This window comes from Callionymus lyra, chromosome 4 (assembly GCF_982586985.1).
Source record: "Callionymus lyra chromosome 4, fCalLyr1.hap1.1, whole genome shotgun sequence".
Taxonomy (NCBI): Eukaryota; Metazoa; Chordata; class Actinopteri; order Syngnathiformes; family Callionymidae; genus Callionymus; species Callionymus lyra.
In genome coordinates, this window is record NC_141821.1 from 26,579,753 (window position 1) to 26,596,572 (window position 16,820).

The window sequence follows — 16,820 nt, forward strand, 5'->3', positions numbered from 1 at the left end:
CATGACAAAATAGAAACGGAATTATAATCCTATGATATCAAAAAATGACACATGTATTTATTACTATATATACTGTAAATAATTTGGAATGTGTTGTATTTAAAATTAAATCATCAAAGAACTATTTGCAAAAATGTAAATGTGGTATACAATTGTTTTAAGAAACATTAAGTTCTTGCTAAAATGACCAAACGGAAAGTGGGAAGTCCACAAAACAAATACATTTTTAAGTTATGCTAGCATTAAACTAGTAAAGAATAACGTAAAAATGCAACAATGTTGTTGTTTTTTTATAGATTGACATAAGGAGGGTCGCAAAACTACAGTCAGAGGCCTGATTTAGAAAGATGATATATCTGTATCTGTGTTGTTCTCAATATTGTCTTGACCTCTAAAGTATATATTTTATTGAGTATTGTTTTGATTGTTTAAGCGATTTGTGACCCTGGTCTGGAAAAGCGCTATATAAATAAAAACGTAATTACTTACTTATAAACTCCACAGATAAATTATTTTATTGGTGAAAGAATTAGCCATTGAATAGTTTTAAGGATCGGAGAAATGTGAGTTCTTCTACTGGAACAGGTCAGAATTCTCGATGACTTCTGTAGTATTATATTGAAATAAAAGGTGGACTGTTCGGGTCTCTTGTTCCTCTGAACTTTATCGAATATATTTTATTAAATCTTGAGTATCCATGCTCATATGAACGGGAATACAGGTCACGATTTAGGAGGAGGGCAACCCCTTCCTGCCCCCTCTAGTCCATTCTCCACCTCACACACACACACCCACACACACACACACACACACACACACACACACACACAAACCTCATCGCCCCCAAGAAATGAGGGCAATCACGCGCCAAATCTCTACTTAAGAGGGGCTGGAGTTGGTGTGTGTGGTCTCAGTCCACGCATGTGCTGGAAGAGTAAAAGTTACTCTTAAGTGTGTCGTCAAAGTTGAGCAGGATGCTGCGGTGTTTACTGGTCCTCACGGGAGCAGTGGTCGTGATGGGTCAGTTCCCCAGGGAGTGCGTGACCCCGGAGGTCCTGAGGAGTGGCCAGTGCTGCCCGTCCCCGTCCGGGCTGGACAACGACCCGTGCGGGTCCAGCACCGGGCGCGGACAGTGCGTCTCCATCGCGGCGGACGCGCGCCGCCACGGACCCCAGTACCCGCACGACGGCCGGGATGACCGCGAGCGATGGCCGGTCCGGTTCTTCAACCGAACCTGTCAGTGTAACGGTAACTTCAGCGGCTTTGACTGCGGCCGCTGCAGACACGGGTGGACCGGAGCCAGCTGTGACCAGAGCGTGTCCGTGGGTGAGTGGACCAGCATCAGTAGAACTACTTGGTATCTAAATTATTGTATTCAACTAAAATAATTCATGTCATTTTTATTTATTTTATTTGGATTAATTCCGATTTTCTATTTTTTCTCTCTTATTTTTGTTGACCGATCAAGTTTTTATTATTCGTTAAATCCTGCTGTTCAACAAATGAATGAGAAAATCAGATATCATAAATAAAATATCAATGGTCAATATAATTTTATATGAAAAAAAAATCCAGAAAACCAGGATATACAAACGTCATATACCGTGATAATGTAATGTACGAGTTTAATGATCGGGTCTATTAGTATCCACGAATCTGTGAAAGCACATTTTTAAAACTAAATTATATAAACATATTCATTTAGTCGATGAGAATCTTATTTTTGTTGTATATTCCTACCAGTATTGAAAGATGAATAGAACTAGATCCACTGGGAATTTCCTGTCAAAGTTCCTTAAAGATCAACAGATGATACAAATTCCCATGTAAAATATTTGTATGGTTAGATCACTAATTGTAGATGTTTTTTTGTTTTTTTTCAAATTAATTAAAATAACCATTTATAGCCAAACTATATAATAAATCTAAAAAATATGTATTATCTAAAAAAAATCGATTATTTAAGTAAACTTATTTTCATGTTTTTGTCAATCATAGTCTTTATTTTTTATAAATATTTTTTTTTAATATTAATTCTGTTCTAAATTAGTTTGTTTCTTCTTTTTTTTCAACCTTCTCCAGTTCCGATCCAGCTTTAGATTTTTTTTTCTTAGGGTTATTTTTCCGCTCATTATTGTGATGAATGCATGAATGCTTCGGTTAATCCTCTCTCGTTAATCCCAGTCAGGAGAAACGTGATGCAGCTCAGCTCGGATCAGAAGCGCGCGTTCGTGGACGCGCTGGACCAGGCCAAGCGCACCGTGCACCCGGACCTGGTCATCGCCACCCGCCGCTACGCAGAGATTTTCGGGCCAGACGAGACCACGGTGCAGTTTGAGAACATCACCATCTACAACTACTTCGTGTGGACCCACTATTACTCCGTCAGCAAGACCTTCCTGGGGGCAGGTCAGCCCAGTTTTGGAGGCGTGGACTTCTCTCATGAGGGGCCCGGGTTTGTCACGTGGCACCGGTTCCACCTGCTGCAGCTGGAGCGAGACATGCAGGTATAATAATACCTATATATCTATATAGATATATATTGTATAAGATGATGAGGGATGCGTAATGTATAGGTTTTATCTAACACCGGGGCCAAAGCAGCACTTTTGGAAAGGTGCTTTGAACAAACGTTGTGTCCAAAAATGTGATTTTTGTAAAACTTTAAATAACATAAAAGATAAGAGATGCGTTGGAGGGGATGCAGGAGGAGGTTTAAAAGGAGAGAACTCACACGAGAGAGGTGGAAGGATGAGTCACAGGGAGTGATGGATGGAAACTATAAGGAAGCTTGAGGTGAGACACAGAGCAGGTGATGATCTGTGACATGAAGTAAACTATAAGAATAATGGGAAATGTCTCTGACAGGAAACAGATAAAATACCCTGTGAGTCACATATTCAATTCCAAATATATAATATATAAAGTTAATCGTTTCGGGACTTGATTTTAAATCCTAAATCCCATCTATTTTTCTAACTTGGTGATACCTTAATAGAAGTAAATTCATTTGAAATAATACTTTTTTGACTGCATTAAAACAAAAACTCTTAATTCATATATATATATATATATATATATAAAAATATATATATATGTATATATTTATATATTTATGAGTGAAATGCCAATCTATTATAAACCTACTTTTTAAATGTATTTTAATTTATACTAAAAATCCCAAACTACGTCAAATACTTAAAAAGCATTTAATTATACATGGTTTACACGTTTATTTTCTTTAATTCTTCATTATCCCATAATTTAATAGTGTGATGAAGCTTCAAAAAGCAGTTTCCTTATTTTCAGTCTCCACTAGATGGCACTCTCTGCTCTACAAACTATTGCTCTGAATAATGGTTCTGGTGAAACCTCACCTCCTTTTTAAACAAAGAGCAGCACCAACTTGGCTCTCAATAACAGGAGACTGCTTCATGAAGCTTCATCAGTCCAGTTCATTTTTCTCAGCATCCCAGTAGTTGACGTTGTAGAGAATGTCATTGCCTGGCTCTGAGTTAGAGTGAAAGGAAAGCTGCCATGATTCAGAGACAGTACCTGTGACACAAAGACAGTTTTGAGGTGAATGAAACCAAATTGCTTTGGTCTTGTAGTACAAGCAGAACAAAGAGAATAATGTAGATTTTATAGGCATGAACATTACTGATAGATAACCCCTGACTCCCCTCCGTCCCTCAGGACATGTTGCAGGACCCCACGTTCGCCCTGCCGTACTGGAACTTCGCCATCGGTGGAAGTACATGCGACATCTGCACGGATGACCTGATGGGGGCCAGAAGCAGCTTCGACATGAACTCCCTGAGCACCAACTCCATCTTCTCGCAGTGGCGCGTCATCTGTGAGAGCGTGGAAGACTACGACACGCTCGGCACCATCTGCAACAGTACGATGAGTCTTTTTTGTCGGTTCGCCCAGAGATGTTCGTTCTCATCCGTGTGTCTCGTCCAGGCAGCGAGACCTCGCCCATCAGGAGGAACCCGGCGGGTAACGTCAACCGACCCATGGTTCAACGACTCCCCGAGCCCCAGGACGTAGCAGACTGTCTACAAGTGAACACCTTTGACACCCCGCCCTTCTACTCCACCTCCTCTGAGAGCTTCAGAAACACAATCGAGGGTAAGAATGCGTCTGGTTTATCTCGAGATTCTGAACGGACTCAAAAAATTGTCAAAATAGCAATGTAGTGATGGGTTGATGGAGCTTCACGAAACAGTTTACTACCACTTGATCTATTGTTTTTGAACCTCAGGTCGTTTTTTTACTGAAAATAGTGCACTGTTTCATGATGATTCAACCTATTATTTCTGTGTTAGTGATCGATTAATGAGGCCTCAAGATACTGCATCAGTTTAATGATCCAGTGTCTTCATTATAAAAGGGCGCTTATAAAGTCCACTAGATGGCGTCTCTGCTTTATAATCTTAGGCTCTGATCTACTAATTCAATGAAACCTGGCATCATTTTCACTGAGGGTGCCATCTAGTGGTATTTAAACTGTATCATGATACAGCAGAGAAAGTGCAGAGAACATCATATAAAAAAGGTTGGGATCTTGGCTCCTGCTAGTTTGAGAGATTACTGAGATTTCAAATGTCTTATTAATGGCAGGAATAAGTCAGACTGGTGAGTAAAATGCCAGTTATGAAGTATATTATTTGTTACCAATGTCTTAGGAAAGCTGCAGGCAGGAAAACGTAGCATGCTAAACATATCGTAACGTGCTAAAATAAGGGGTTGATTAAATGTTTGGATAAATGATTTAATTACTTGTTTATTTAGATTGTCTTTTATAGTTTTTAATGTGCATGACTGACACACCGACTGGCTTTTGCATTTTAATTTCGTTGATATTACAATGATAAATAAAAAGTATCCTTATATGTTGTTGATGCTTTAAAAAAATAACCAAGTCATACTTTGATTTGGATATTTGTTTAAAAAAAATGTTTTTGTTTAAAAAAGAAACAAAAAAAACAAAAAACATTTTGAATGAATGTTTTAGGTGAGATTTATTTATTGAACCTGAGAAATGGGAAAACGTTTGTGGAAGAAACTACTAAATAAAGTGCTTTGATTTAAATTAAAAATATTTGAAACACTTCAATTAACAGTTTGATTTTAACTATGTTTGACATATTTTAACGTATTGAGTTGATTCACAGTTCATGTGTCTATTGAGGGTTAAAATGCAATATAACCATTAAAATGTATTTTCTAGGCCTTATTTCTATTTCATTTATTTAGTTTTTAAGCACTAAATTATTATTTTATTAAATAGTAGAGGGAATAAATGGAATGTAGGGGAATAACAAACTCAAATATTATCTCATTGAAATATATGAAAAAACATTTTTTTTATATTTAATATCAACCAAATAATAAATAAAAAGGTGGTGCCCTCGGTTCAAAAATACTGTTTGTTTTAATAGGAAAAGTTGCGGAAGTAAAAGAATACAGAGCTATGAGTGACATCTAGTGGATTAGGAAATGAATGTCACTGTTTGTTGAAGCATCTTGATCTCCCAGGTACTGGAGCAACAATGTAAATCTGAAGAGCCCAGAACACTCATGATTTATACCTCCACCAAGGAGGCCGGTCCGTCAGCAAAAATACTCAAATTTAAGCAATTTAAATCAAAATCGAATGGAAAACAAAAAGGAATGACATTTGGAAGGGTTGATTTATTTGGATTAAATCCAGGAACGTCTTGACGGATTCATCGAAGTGAAGTTAAGTAAACATAAGAGTAGTTGTTACCGATGCAGGCGAGACCCACAGTGGTCAAAACAATGGAATCATTCAAACAAAGCTGGTGTCTTTTCACATGACCAGGTTACAGCGCCCCCAAGGGGAACTACGACCCCGCGGTGAGAAGCCTGCACAACCTGGCACATCTATTCCTGAACGGGACCGGGGGACAGACGCACCTCTCACCCAACGACCCCATCTTTGTCCTGCTGCACACCTACACCGACGCCATCTTTGACGAGTGGCTGAGGAGACACGGTCCAGGTGAAGAAGAAGCGCCGGCGAGTGGCGTGGAGAGTCTTGAAGAGTGTTGCTGAACACTTGTGTTCTCCACAGAAACCACCGTCTATCCAGATGAAAACGCTCCCATCGGTCACAACAGAGGCTACAACATGGTCCCCTTCTGGCCGCCCGTGACCAACGCCGAGATGTTCGTCTCTGCGCCCGAAAACCTGGGTTACTCCTATGAAGCAGAGTGGCCTGGTAAGAGTGTTGCAACCCCCCCCGAGACCCCCTTCATCTGATTCAATCATTTCCGTCCTCACAGGCGCACCTCTCACCATGATCGAAATCACCACCATCACCATCGTGGCCGCCCTCGTGACCGTGGCCGTGATCTTCGTGGTCACCACGTGCGCGGTGCGCACCAGGGCGTACAAGATGGACGGTCGGCAGCCACTCCTGGGCGACCAGTACCAGCGGTACGACAGTGAAAAGAGCCAATCCGTGGTTTAGTGCACTCAGTATCCAACCCTGCCTCTTCCCAGCCTCTGTCATGCAGCTACTCTGTCTACGATGCTTGAACCTTACTCTAATTGACTAGCTGCTTTTTATCGCCTCCCTTTTTGTTCCTTTAACATAGCAGATATCTTAATTTAATTTCCAAATGTTAATACATCTTTTAGTGAAGGAACTCCTAGGATATTTAAAATATTTTGTTTTTTTATCTTAACTGTCTGGATTTTTCCACCTGGAAATTGTGTTTCTTCAACCAGCACTAGCTGTTCTGCCATGATTGATGTAGTACTACAAAAAGGCCACACGGTGGTGCCCGCGTTTACGTATGAACAAGTAACTACTGCGGTCGTACTTTGAATGAATGAATGAATCCCTTTTAATCCTGTAATTACTCTGATGGCGGACAAACTCATTTTAATGCGTCATTTCAAAAAGCACAAATTGAATTGTACTCCTCTTTTGCTTGAAAAAGAAACATCACTCGATTCTTTGTATATTTTTACTATTATTTTTATTATCATTGAGCAACGAAAGAGCCCGCGATTTTGAGAAAAAATATATTTGTAAAATAATACTAAATAAAAACTCTTCTTTCAATACACCTGTTGTTGTTGCCAATCATTTAAAATTCAATAATAAAGTTTTTGTTTTATTATCCTTGTTTCTTATTTCCACTAGATAGATGGTGTATATAAGCATAATTAAACAGATAATAAAGACCGTTTTTATGTCTTTATTATGTGCTCGCTTAAACGGGATGGGCGTGGTTAACGGGCTAAAGGGGCGTGTCCCCGGAGCACATTTTGGAATGCTGCCGTTCTATTGGTCGACAGACTAAAGACGGGTGGTAAGAGCAGGTCCAGTTCAATGTGTACGAGCTCTGGGTGAGACTGAGAAGCTCGATCGTTCTCACCGCAACCATCGGAACATTTTGTCACGTCCGTCATCCATCCTTGAGGCTCAGCTGCTATGGAGAAGTTCGCCCACTCGAACGCGCCACCAGACCTGATCGACCTGGAGTCCAAGTTGGGCCGAAAAGTTCCGGAGAGTCTGATCCGGTCGCTGGTCGGAGGCGAGGAGTCCAAGAGTGTTTCTCTGCATCCTGTCACCTGCGAGCAGAAGTCCACGGATGTCACACGTCTCGAGAGCAAGATTCAGTTCCTCAAACAAGAGATGGTACGTGTTCTTAAAGTTTGGTTCTCTTTTTCCTGCTCGTTCCCGGAACTCGAATTTGACTATTTACACAAGTCAGGAATTTATGCAGTTTAAAGTCTCTTCCCTGTGAGTTTTTTTTAAGTACATGTATCTTGAATTACAAGCTTACACTGAAAGAACTTGCATGCAACAACTTGACGGAGTATGTGGCCCTCATCAGGTGGAAGATCCTGTAGAAACTAATGAATAATAAAAATAAACTCAAATGTAAGTAAGTAAGTAATTTTTATTTGTATAGCGCTTTTCTAGACCAGGGTCACGAAGCTTATCTTGCCCTTTAATGTATATACTTTATTGAGTATTGTTTTGATGGTTTAAGTGCTTTGTGACCCTGGTCAGGGGCCTCATTTCATACAGTGGCTGTTGTGAGGGGCCGTCATGCAAAATAAAAAAACAAAGGAGCCAAAAGTATAAAGGTTATGATAAAATTAAGACAATGATTTGTGTTTTTGTACTTCATGTACTTTTATACATTTATTTAAGCAACCAAATATATTTTATAGTCACTTACATCTTATTTAGGAAGAAGAATACTCGCAAAAATGTTAGAAGCCCTAAAATAAAAACCCCCTATGGTCATATTTGGAGACAAGTAATGAATAATAAAAATAAATACAAATGTAAGTAAGTAAGTAAGTAATTTTTATTTGTATAGCGCTTTTATAGACCAGGGTCACAAAGCACTTAAACCATCAAAACAATACTCAATAAAGTATATACTTTAAAGGGCAAGATAAGCTTCGTGACCCTGGTCTAGAAAAGCGCTATATTTATTATATATAAAATTTATTTGTATTATTCATTAATTGTCTCTAGATATGACCATAGGGGGTTTTGTTTTAGGGCTTCTATCATTTTTGCGAGTATTAAATATTCCTAAATAAGATGTAAGTGACTATAAAATATATTTGGTTGCTTAAATAAATGTATAAAAGTACTTAAAGAACAAAAACACAAAACAAAGTCTTCATTTTATAATAACCTTTATACTTTTGGCTCCTTTGTTTTCTTTTTGCTTGACGGCCCCTGACAACAGCCACTGTATGAATGGAGGCCCCTGTGAAAATGTTATTGCCCTGGGTTCTAAATAAATAAGTAACCAAACCCAACTAATAACGTTTAACTAATGCTCCCCTGTTCCTTACTGTCTTTAACATACCAGAAACAAGAGCAGAGGCCTTTGTTTAATCCAAGGTTTTATTGTTTAGACTTCCACAGAACGGCATGCAGCTGCGATTTCCCCAAAACAATCTCCGCCACTCAAGAATGTGTTCGTTCCATCCTTAACCAGCAGACCTCGAGGTAGTTGACCCAGTTGAGTCCTCAGGTTTTCAAGCGTCAACTAAAACTTTTATCAAATAAATTAAAATACTTTTGTAGTTTCATTTGTAAGTTAATTTAATACAGCAATTCACAGCATCACAGGTGCTCATGCCTCTTGCCATCACTGAAAAGAAAAGTGACATAATAAACTATTACTATTAACCAATTTGTGATGAAATTCAGTGTCAGCGCGCATTATAGCCGAGTTCATTCATTCATTCATTCATTTAAGGAATTTGTTGTCATACCATGCAATTACTGGATGGAACGAAATGACTTTCTAAGCCCTGGGAATGACCGCAGTACAAACAAAGCAACAATACACAAAACACAATCAGAATCATGGAAGTCCTGGAATAGCACAAGTCTGCACGGAAGAGATGGATCTGACCATGGATCTGGAAGGTCTTGAGAGCGCAGATGTTTCTCAGGCTCTGCTAGCATTTGGCTTACCTAGCTAACCAACCCTCTTGCCTTTCGTGTCGTGTCACCATGTACAACGTTTGCTTTTTGCCTTTTAATGCACTTCAATGTTTCTTTGATGTTGTCTTTTATCTCCATGCTAAACTTCACCCAACCAATGTGCCTTTAAGGAGAGTGAGTTTGCCAAGTTTACTTTAGAGCTCGGGAGGAGTTATGTCCCAACTGACTCTAAAAATGTGTCAGTTGATTTGAGCTGTACTTCATTGTTTTATTGTCCAAAAAATCAGGACCAAATGAATCTATAAACCTGCTGTTATTTGTCGTCAATCCGTGAGCTCGACTGTCTTAAACATTACAGGACTTGTAGTCATGAATTTATTTAATTTAACGGGGATGCAGATGATGGTTATCGTGATGTTACTGAATGGTTTTTAATTTGTGTCGAGGAATTTTAGTAAGTTTGCCGGTAGGAGAGCGAAACTGTATTTTCATTTTTAGTTAATAAAATGCAGCCATAAAAAGTAAGATGGAAGTGCTGAGGTTGTTTTATCTACTAAATGTGGATTTATATAGTCAGTGTATTAAATCCCTAAGGTAAATTTGCAGTGACTGTAAGCAACTTAAGATCCTTTGAGTCAACATGGAATTGTTGTCTTGGTAGTGTAATATAATATTTGTTAATATTAATAATGCCTGTAAAGAAATGTATAGCAAAGTATCAATATTTATTCTAGTGGAATATTAGAATTAAACAGTTTAATTTCTCAGTCAAATTAAAAAATGTAAAAGCTAAAAAAAAAAAAATCAACCTCTGTCTTGTATTGAAGATGTAGTTTGGTCATACCCAGAAGTCCTTCTGCTTCTTGCTTAATTAAATGTTTCCCAGACTTGTGGTGGCCACTCGGTGAAGGTCATTGAGGGCGTTAAGAATCCTGAACAGATGGTCCACTTGACCGAGTTCTCAAGACTTTAGTGAAGCAGCCGAGTGACCCATCACCTGGTGTGTGTATGTCTTAAGTGACACACGGATGAAGCTGTAGGGTTTAGGCGGGGGTCTTTTGACTAACAAGAGGGTCAATGGTTCACATCCAGAACCTCCTGTCGATGTGTTTGAGACATCCACAGAGAGAATGTGTTAGTGTCGCCTCTATGGTCTTTTCCCGCTCTATATTCAGCCTGCTCGAGACATGCAGCTGGGGTCATCTCTGGTTTCCGTGTTTGCGGTTCCTTTGACTTAACTGACACTAATCCAATCACACTGTTTTGTATGGTGCGCACCTGCCCCGGCCCACATTATTTCCATGAGCAGGATCCATCTCTGAGTGTGATCGGGGAATGCTCGTCCCAGCGGGCCACATGAGATTCAGGAGCTGCTTTTGCTGACGTTTTTTAAGGATAAATACATTAAATTAAAGTTATTTTGAAGTGCGACGTACGCGACCAAACAGAGGTTTTCAATCTACTTTAAGTTGTCTCGATAAACAAAGAACTTTTTTATTTTTCCTGATGGACGGATCAATAAAGTTTATCTATCTATTTCTGGAGCATTAAATCATCCCGGACAGGCTTCATAAAACACTGAAGATTCCGGCGACACTAATGTGGGTTCCCCCTGGAAAACAAATGGAATGGCAGCAATAATCTGTGGTGAATGATGTATCTGTGTGGGTGTTATCAAAGCAGCTGTCTGGAACACTGGACCAGTCATCCATCTCAATGTGTTTTCATTGGGATGGGATGTTATAGCAGGAAACGGGGCAGCGGCTTTGACCGACCAACATGGTTGAAAATACCACTGACTGCACCCGCTAACTGTCCACTTCAATCCCCATATAAGTGGCGCGTCCCTCGAGACGAGGACACCAGAATCGGTAATGGCTGTTTTAAACAGGATGCATCATCCAAAACATGTTTCCTAGACAGTCGCTTCAAGGAGCATGGAGCCTGTGTGTACATAACCCTTCTTCACTGTTTGATTTGTGTTCCTGGTGTTGTTGTCTGAAGGAGGTTTTTAAAATGAAGCTCAAAAAACAACATTGCTCATTAGAGAAAGCTAATATTTAACTGTACACGCCTTGTCCCGGGAGAGTCATGAAACGTTGGCGGCAGATGTAGTAAAGATAAGATACTGTAACATTAACTGTACGTTAAGAAACAAGCCTCGTCTTCCGCTTTTACTTAATAATCTTATAGACGATAGATGATTCTTTTTTTCTGGACTACAATTTATCATCACCCAAATCTAGGCCACATAAACGTATGTGGTGACTGATCCTTTCAAAGAGGAGTTTGGATCGTTCTTCTCAAGAACTACTGACACCTTTAAGAAACATCTTAAGATGTTTTTATTTGTTCAGACTTTTCCTTGATTTTCTGGAACTCCTGTTGTGTTATCAGTTTTATCTTGACCTTTAAAGTATATACTTTATTGAATATTGTTTTGATTGTTTAAGCGCTTTGTGACCCTGGTCTGGAAAAGCGCTATACAAATAAAAATGACTTACTTACTTGATTACACAAAATAAAAAAAATGGCATAATAATGTTTCTCTGCAAAGAAATGACTCATTCTAGGCTGGTGAACTGTTCAAGCAACAAGTTTGAAAAATCTTTTGATTGTCACAACCGACCGGACCAAATCCAGTTGTGTTATTGTTGTGTGACATGCAGAAATGCCAAATTTTAAACAAAAATAGAATAAATAAGTGAACTTGTCAAAACTCCCCAAGTCTGACACAATTTGGATGTGGTTCTTGTTTCTTTAACGTGTTAATCTTTAACATGTGCATCTTTAACATGTGCATCTTAAACATGTGCATCTTAAACATGACCTCCTAACCTTTTGTTTTAATCAAGTCAACATACTTTTATTTTAATGTTCAAACGCTTTGTTCGTTCTGCTGCAGACCAATTGATACTTTTCTTATATATCTGTTTTGGTTTAATATATACTACCCAGCACTCCCCGTCACTTAACTCTGTATAAAGCCTGAACGAAAATAATTAAACATGTAGCGACATGCTCTGGAAGTGTCGTGCACATGTCTCAACATTCTCCTTCCACTTGCGGCACAGGACCTGAAGTGAACTGTATGAGAACTAGGTTAGTTCTGTCTACTTTCACACAGATTCATCGGAGAGCTGGTCATTAAAGCCTTCAGAAAATCCAACATAAAATTATACAAATCATTTCTATATATAGAATTAATAGTGAAAATGATCTTTTTTCGTACCTCAAATAGTGACTTCAGAGGCTTAAAGGGTTAATAAAAAAATTTAACAAGTCTATACTTTACTCTCGTTTGTAGCAGGCGCTATAAACCAGAAATACTCCGAAAGTGCTCCGGGTAAGTATTGCGACTCATACACACAGTCTACTGTCTACACTGGATGTTTTCGTGATATTAACCGGAGTGCTTCTGTTTTATATGGCTGGCTACTGTTTAAAAGTCTGCCAAAAAACGAGTGGAAAAATAGCATTGTTACATTTTTCCGGAAGATTTCTTCTCGTCAAGGCTTCCATTCAAGATAGACATTCCTTACTTGCAGTATGGAGGTATTTCTTTTTTTTACTGGGAGCTCAGTTGCTTCATTAAAATGGATGTACATTTTTGTCTATAACTCTAAAAAGGAACTGATTACTCTAAAACTAATCCCTTAGTCGACATGAGGGTTCGTGAGTGAAGTTTATATTTTTGGGTGATCACTTTTAAGTTTATTGAGACAAAGATAAACGTTTTTCTTTATTAGATTGTAGAAGGTTTTGTGTTAAAGCCCATATGTTTATTATGTACACATGCCACTCTATGAAGAGCATAAAGGCTCTTCTCATGCCAAGAACAAAGTGTGTATTCTGAGTCGAGGTGACCTATTGCTCTTGTGAGAAATGTGAGTCTTTGTTCACTCCCGCAGTGAAACCACCAGAAGCTGCCCACGTTCTTGTGATCTGACATATGTCTCCTTCACTCACAGGCGCACTTGAGGGCCATCGACGTGAAGCTCATGCAGCAGCTTCTGTCCATCAATGAGGGCATCGAGTCTTTTCGCTGGTTGATGGAGGACAAAGGGGGCTTGGCCAGCGCCGAGGGCAGCCTGGCGGGCAGCTTGTACAGTTTCTCGGACAGCCAGGACGAGACCTCGCTCCGGAGCAGCTTGAACAGCCTGAACGACGCCGACAGCGACGGACTGGACGGCCTGTCCGTGGGCAGCTACCTGGACACGCTCGCCGAGGACCTCCCGGACAGCACCTCGCCCACTGACTGTTACCGGGAGAAAAGCGTTATCGACGATGACAAGTTCAACAAATCGCCACTCAACGTGGAGTTGGACGAATACTACTGCTTTGGATAATGTCACGTGAAGGAAGTGCAAGGGTTTTTTTTTTCTTTAGCAATGGTGGATATTTCCCATGATTCACCTGCTGAATCCTGTCACTTTTTTTCCCCCCTTGAAACCGGTTTTCCTTCAGTTCTCTTTTAAAATGCACCCACACCCTATCAAAACATCTCGTCATACCACATACAAGTCACAGGAATTGAACTGACTCACGTTAAAAAATGTACCCGATGCTTTATTAGTATTTATTATGAACCTGCTGGGACTGACCAACTCTTCTGGTGAACTTTGTATTTTTTTTTGTTTTTAAAAAGCATTCAGATGAGTGATGAACTCCATGTTTTTAATTTATGTTTGAAGTGTTAAAGCAAGTGCAATTCGCCTTCATGCCAAATATCGACGGATGTGTTGACTGAAAAAAGATTTGAAAAGATTGTCTTACGAAAAGAAATGGGTGCACATTTAGAAGCATCATAAGCTTAGACTGATAACCATGTCTTCATGGCTTAAACCAAAGAGATGATGATGATGATGATGATGATGATGTGAAACATGTTCTTTACTGTGTGCTACCAGTTTCTTTTTCTTTTCCATTGGACAAATGTCTAAATGACGGATGTAAAACTTGACTAATATATTTTGATTGGCATCTAACTCGCACTTTCTGGTTTATTTATTTCCTTTTTTAGAATCACACTGCACACATCGGTAAAAATGTGGCCGATCATTCTCAACGGTTAATGTTGCGAAAAAAAAAAAAAAATTAGAAATGTGAAAATTTGAAAAAAATCAAAATGCTCATCCTACTTCAAAAATGCGAAAAATATATGTATATATCAGTATCTTTATCGAGCATATTCAAGAGTCAATATTGCGACAAAGAATTAGGCCAATTGGATCATTTTTCACTTGTGAGGGTTTTGTCCAATCAACTGGACTTTCATACCTAATATTATTATATATTATTATATAATATATTCCATGTAGTCAATAATGTTTTTAATGAACTCGTATCCACAAAATAAATTCCCAAGTCAAGACGAAACTGACAAAATAAGGATACATTGGACGGGAACAAGGTGACTGAGGGAGTGACCGTCTCAATATTGTTTAACCAATATGCCAAAAACGTTAATGATTATAATGTATAGTCTTTGACATTTTTGGTTTCAAGTTTTTGCACAAAGATAAATATTATAAAATATGTCAAATTAGTATTTTATTTAAACTTAATGTATCGGTATGATTCGGTAAATACATTCATTTGGTTAAAGGTCCAAGGTCAGTGAATATTTTAAGAACACAAACCCGATGGCCCTAAAACAAATGTATTTGTGGTATCCCTTGTGTTGCTTTCGGTCAATTGGATGGATCCAATTACAGGTTGGAAAGTTGGAATTTTCCTTCAACTCCCCGACATCAGTTTTGTGAAAGTGGGTTCCAGACATCTTTCCCCGGCAACAAGCAGGCTGCATGTTTGGAATTGTGACGACAGTTTGAACTCGCCATACGTTCAGTAGAAGGTGGTTGTGTGTGCGTTTGTGTGTGTGCGTGCGTGTTCTCACCATTGCATTCACGTCTTGTGTATCAGGTGTTGATTGGAGCTCCAGACAGGATGCAAAGAGAATGTCCCGACTGGTAATACGAGAACTTGCTTTCTTTGACTGGCAAATAATTGAACGGGTCGCCTCGCCGGCGCCTCACAGGTTCAGTTTGCTGTCACGCTGTGTCTTCAAAGTTAACCAAAAATTCGAATCTAGTTACCATTTTCTAAAACATTTAGCTTTAAATAACGACAAAAATTCAACGGTAAATATTTGAGCAAATTAAAGGAGACGGAGAAATGCGTTTGTTTTATTAATGCTATTTACTTTATACGAATGTTAACAAAAATTAGTTCACTTGAATTGAATACTTGAGTGAAAAATAAACTTATTTTAAACCATAAACCAAATAGTTTTATGCGTGTACTATCAGTAGAAAATGTAATCATTAATGAAAATCATTCAACATGGTGAGTATCAAAGCAATTGATTAGCCTGTTTATGTGTAATATAGTTAATTTTATCGACATACGATTCCATGGAACTTTTCATTCGTTATATCGGAATCAGAAACTTGTTTTTGCCAGAGTTTTAAACGCAACACAGGAGTTATGTTATGTCAGTAAAAAAAGTTTGTGTTTCAATAGAAATAGCAAAATTGGAAAGGAAAGAAATCATTGGTACAACTGAAAAAAAACAACCTTGATACCCATTTTGTATTAATGTTAAAATATGAAGTCTCCAAAATAATTGAATGTATTATTACATTTATTACATGACAACAACTTGAATGACAATATGCAGCTAAAATGTCATGAATTATATACTAAAACGTAGAATACTCAGTTTAATAACAGCTTCTTTCTAACTTGCTTTTTGCTAGATTGGTCAATATTCCAGCCCCCCAGAGACCCCCATAAGGTAGAGCTGTCCTTCATCTATCTTCATCTGTGGCTCTGTGGTTGGCATGAAGCTGGACTCACGGGTGACAGTTGCAGAGAGAAGATCACTGGACAAACTACTGTCATCATCCTCTGAACACTGTCATCAATGAACAGAGAAGCAGATGGAGAAAGAATGCTCCTCCCATGATGCAACACTAATAGACTCAGGGACTCATTCATCCCTCGGACTATTAGACTGTTTAGTTTTCGAGTGGAGTGAAAAGATGATATTCCATGTTATTCTTTTTATCCTTTTCTTTGTTCTTTTTCTTTGATCTATGTTCTTTATCTTTAGATTTAGATTGAGTCGTCTTGCATTTTCTTTTTATGGCACTTTTTACGTTCTTTTTTCATGAATCTATCGTCTGTGTTGCTGTATGCTTGAAAAACAAATCTCCAGAGGGATCAATAAAGCTTATCTAATCCAGCTCAACAAAAAGATGACTACATTTTCACAGACATCATAATTAGCATCAACAATCTACAGGGTCACCTTTTGGTCTTTTAAATTGATTTCAAAAATACAAAACTG

The 16,820-nt window shown here is 38.6% G+C and overlaps 2 protein-coding genes across 2 annotated transcripts; both read left to right on the forward strand.

Annotated features, from left to right (window-relative positions):
- Positions 1-974: 974 nt before the first annotated feature.
- Positions 975-6,502, forward strand: LOC148082300 (5,6-dihydroxyindole-2-carboxylic acid oxidase-like). The gene is made up of 7 exons (XM_087788156.1): positions 975-1,326; positions 2,185-2,507; positions 3,697-3,901; positions 3,967-4,134; positions 5,852-6,031; positions 6,104-6,250; positions 6,315-6,502. The coding sequence occupies exons 1-7, from the start codon at positions 975-977 to the stop codon at positions 6,500-6,502; spliced, it is 1,563 nt and encodes a 520-aa protein (XP_087644282.1).
- Positions 6,503-7,294: 792 nt separating this feature from the next.
- On the forward strand, positions 7,295-14,477 carry lurap1l (leucine rich adaptor protein 1 like). The gene is made up of 2 exons (XM_087789464.1): positions 7,295-7,681; positions 13,438-14,477. Exons 1-2 carry the CDS (start codon positions 7,475-7,477, stop codon positions 13,813-13,815), a joined length of 585 nt encoding a protein of 194 aa, XP_087645590.1. The 5' UTR covers positions 7,295-7,474; the 3' UTR covers positions 13,816-14,477.
- Positions 14,478-16,820: the final 2,343 nt, after the last annotated feature.

Bases quoted from the DNA above. Each gene is read 5' to 3' on its own strand.
- lurap1l (XM_087789464.1), top strand. From the start codon at position 7,475: ATGGAGAAGTTCGCCCACTCGAACGCGCCACCAGACCTGATCGACCTG. The intron at 7,682-13,437 runs GTACGTGTTCTT...CTTCACTCACAG, and splicing joins AGTTCCTCAAACAAGAGATG to GCGCACTTGAGGGCCATCGA.
- LOC148082300 (XM_087788156.1), top strand. From the start codon at position 975: ATGCTGCGGTGTTTACTGGTCCTCACGGGAGCAGTGGTCGTGATGGGT. The intron at 3,902-3,966 runs GTACGATGAGTC...TGTCTCGTCCAG, and splicing joins GCTCGGCACCATCTGCAACA to GCAGCGAGACCTCGCCCATC. The intron at 6,251-6,314 runs GTAAGAGTGTTG...CCGTCCTCACAG, and splicing joins CTATGAAGCAGAGTGGCCTG to GCGCACCTCTCACCATGATC.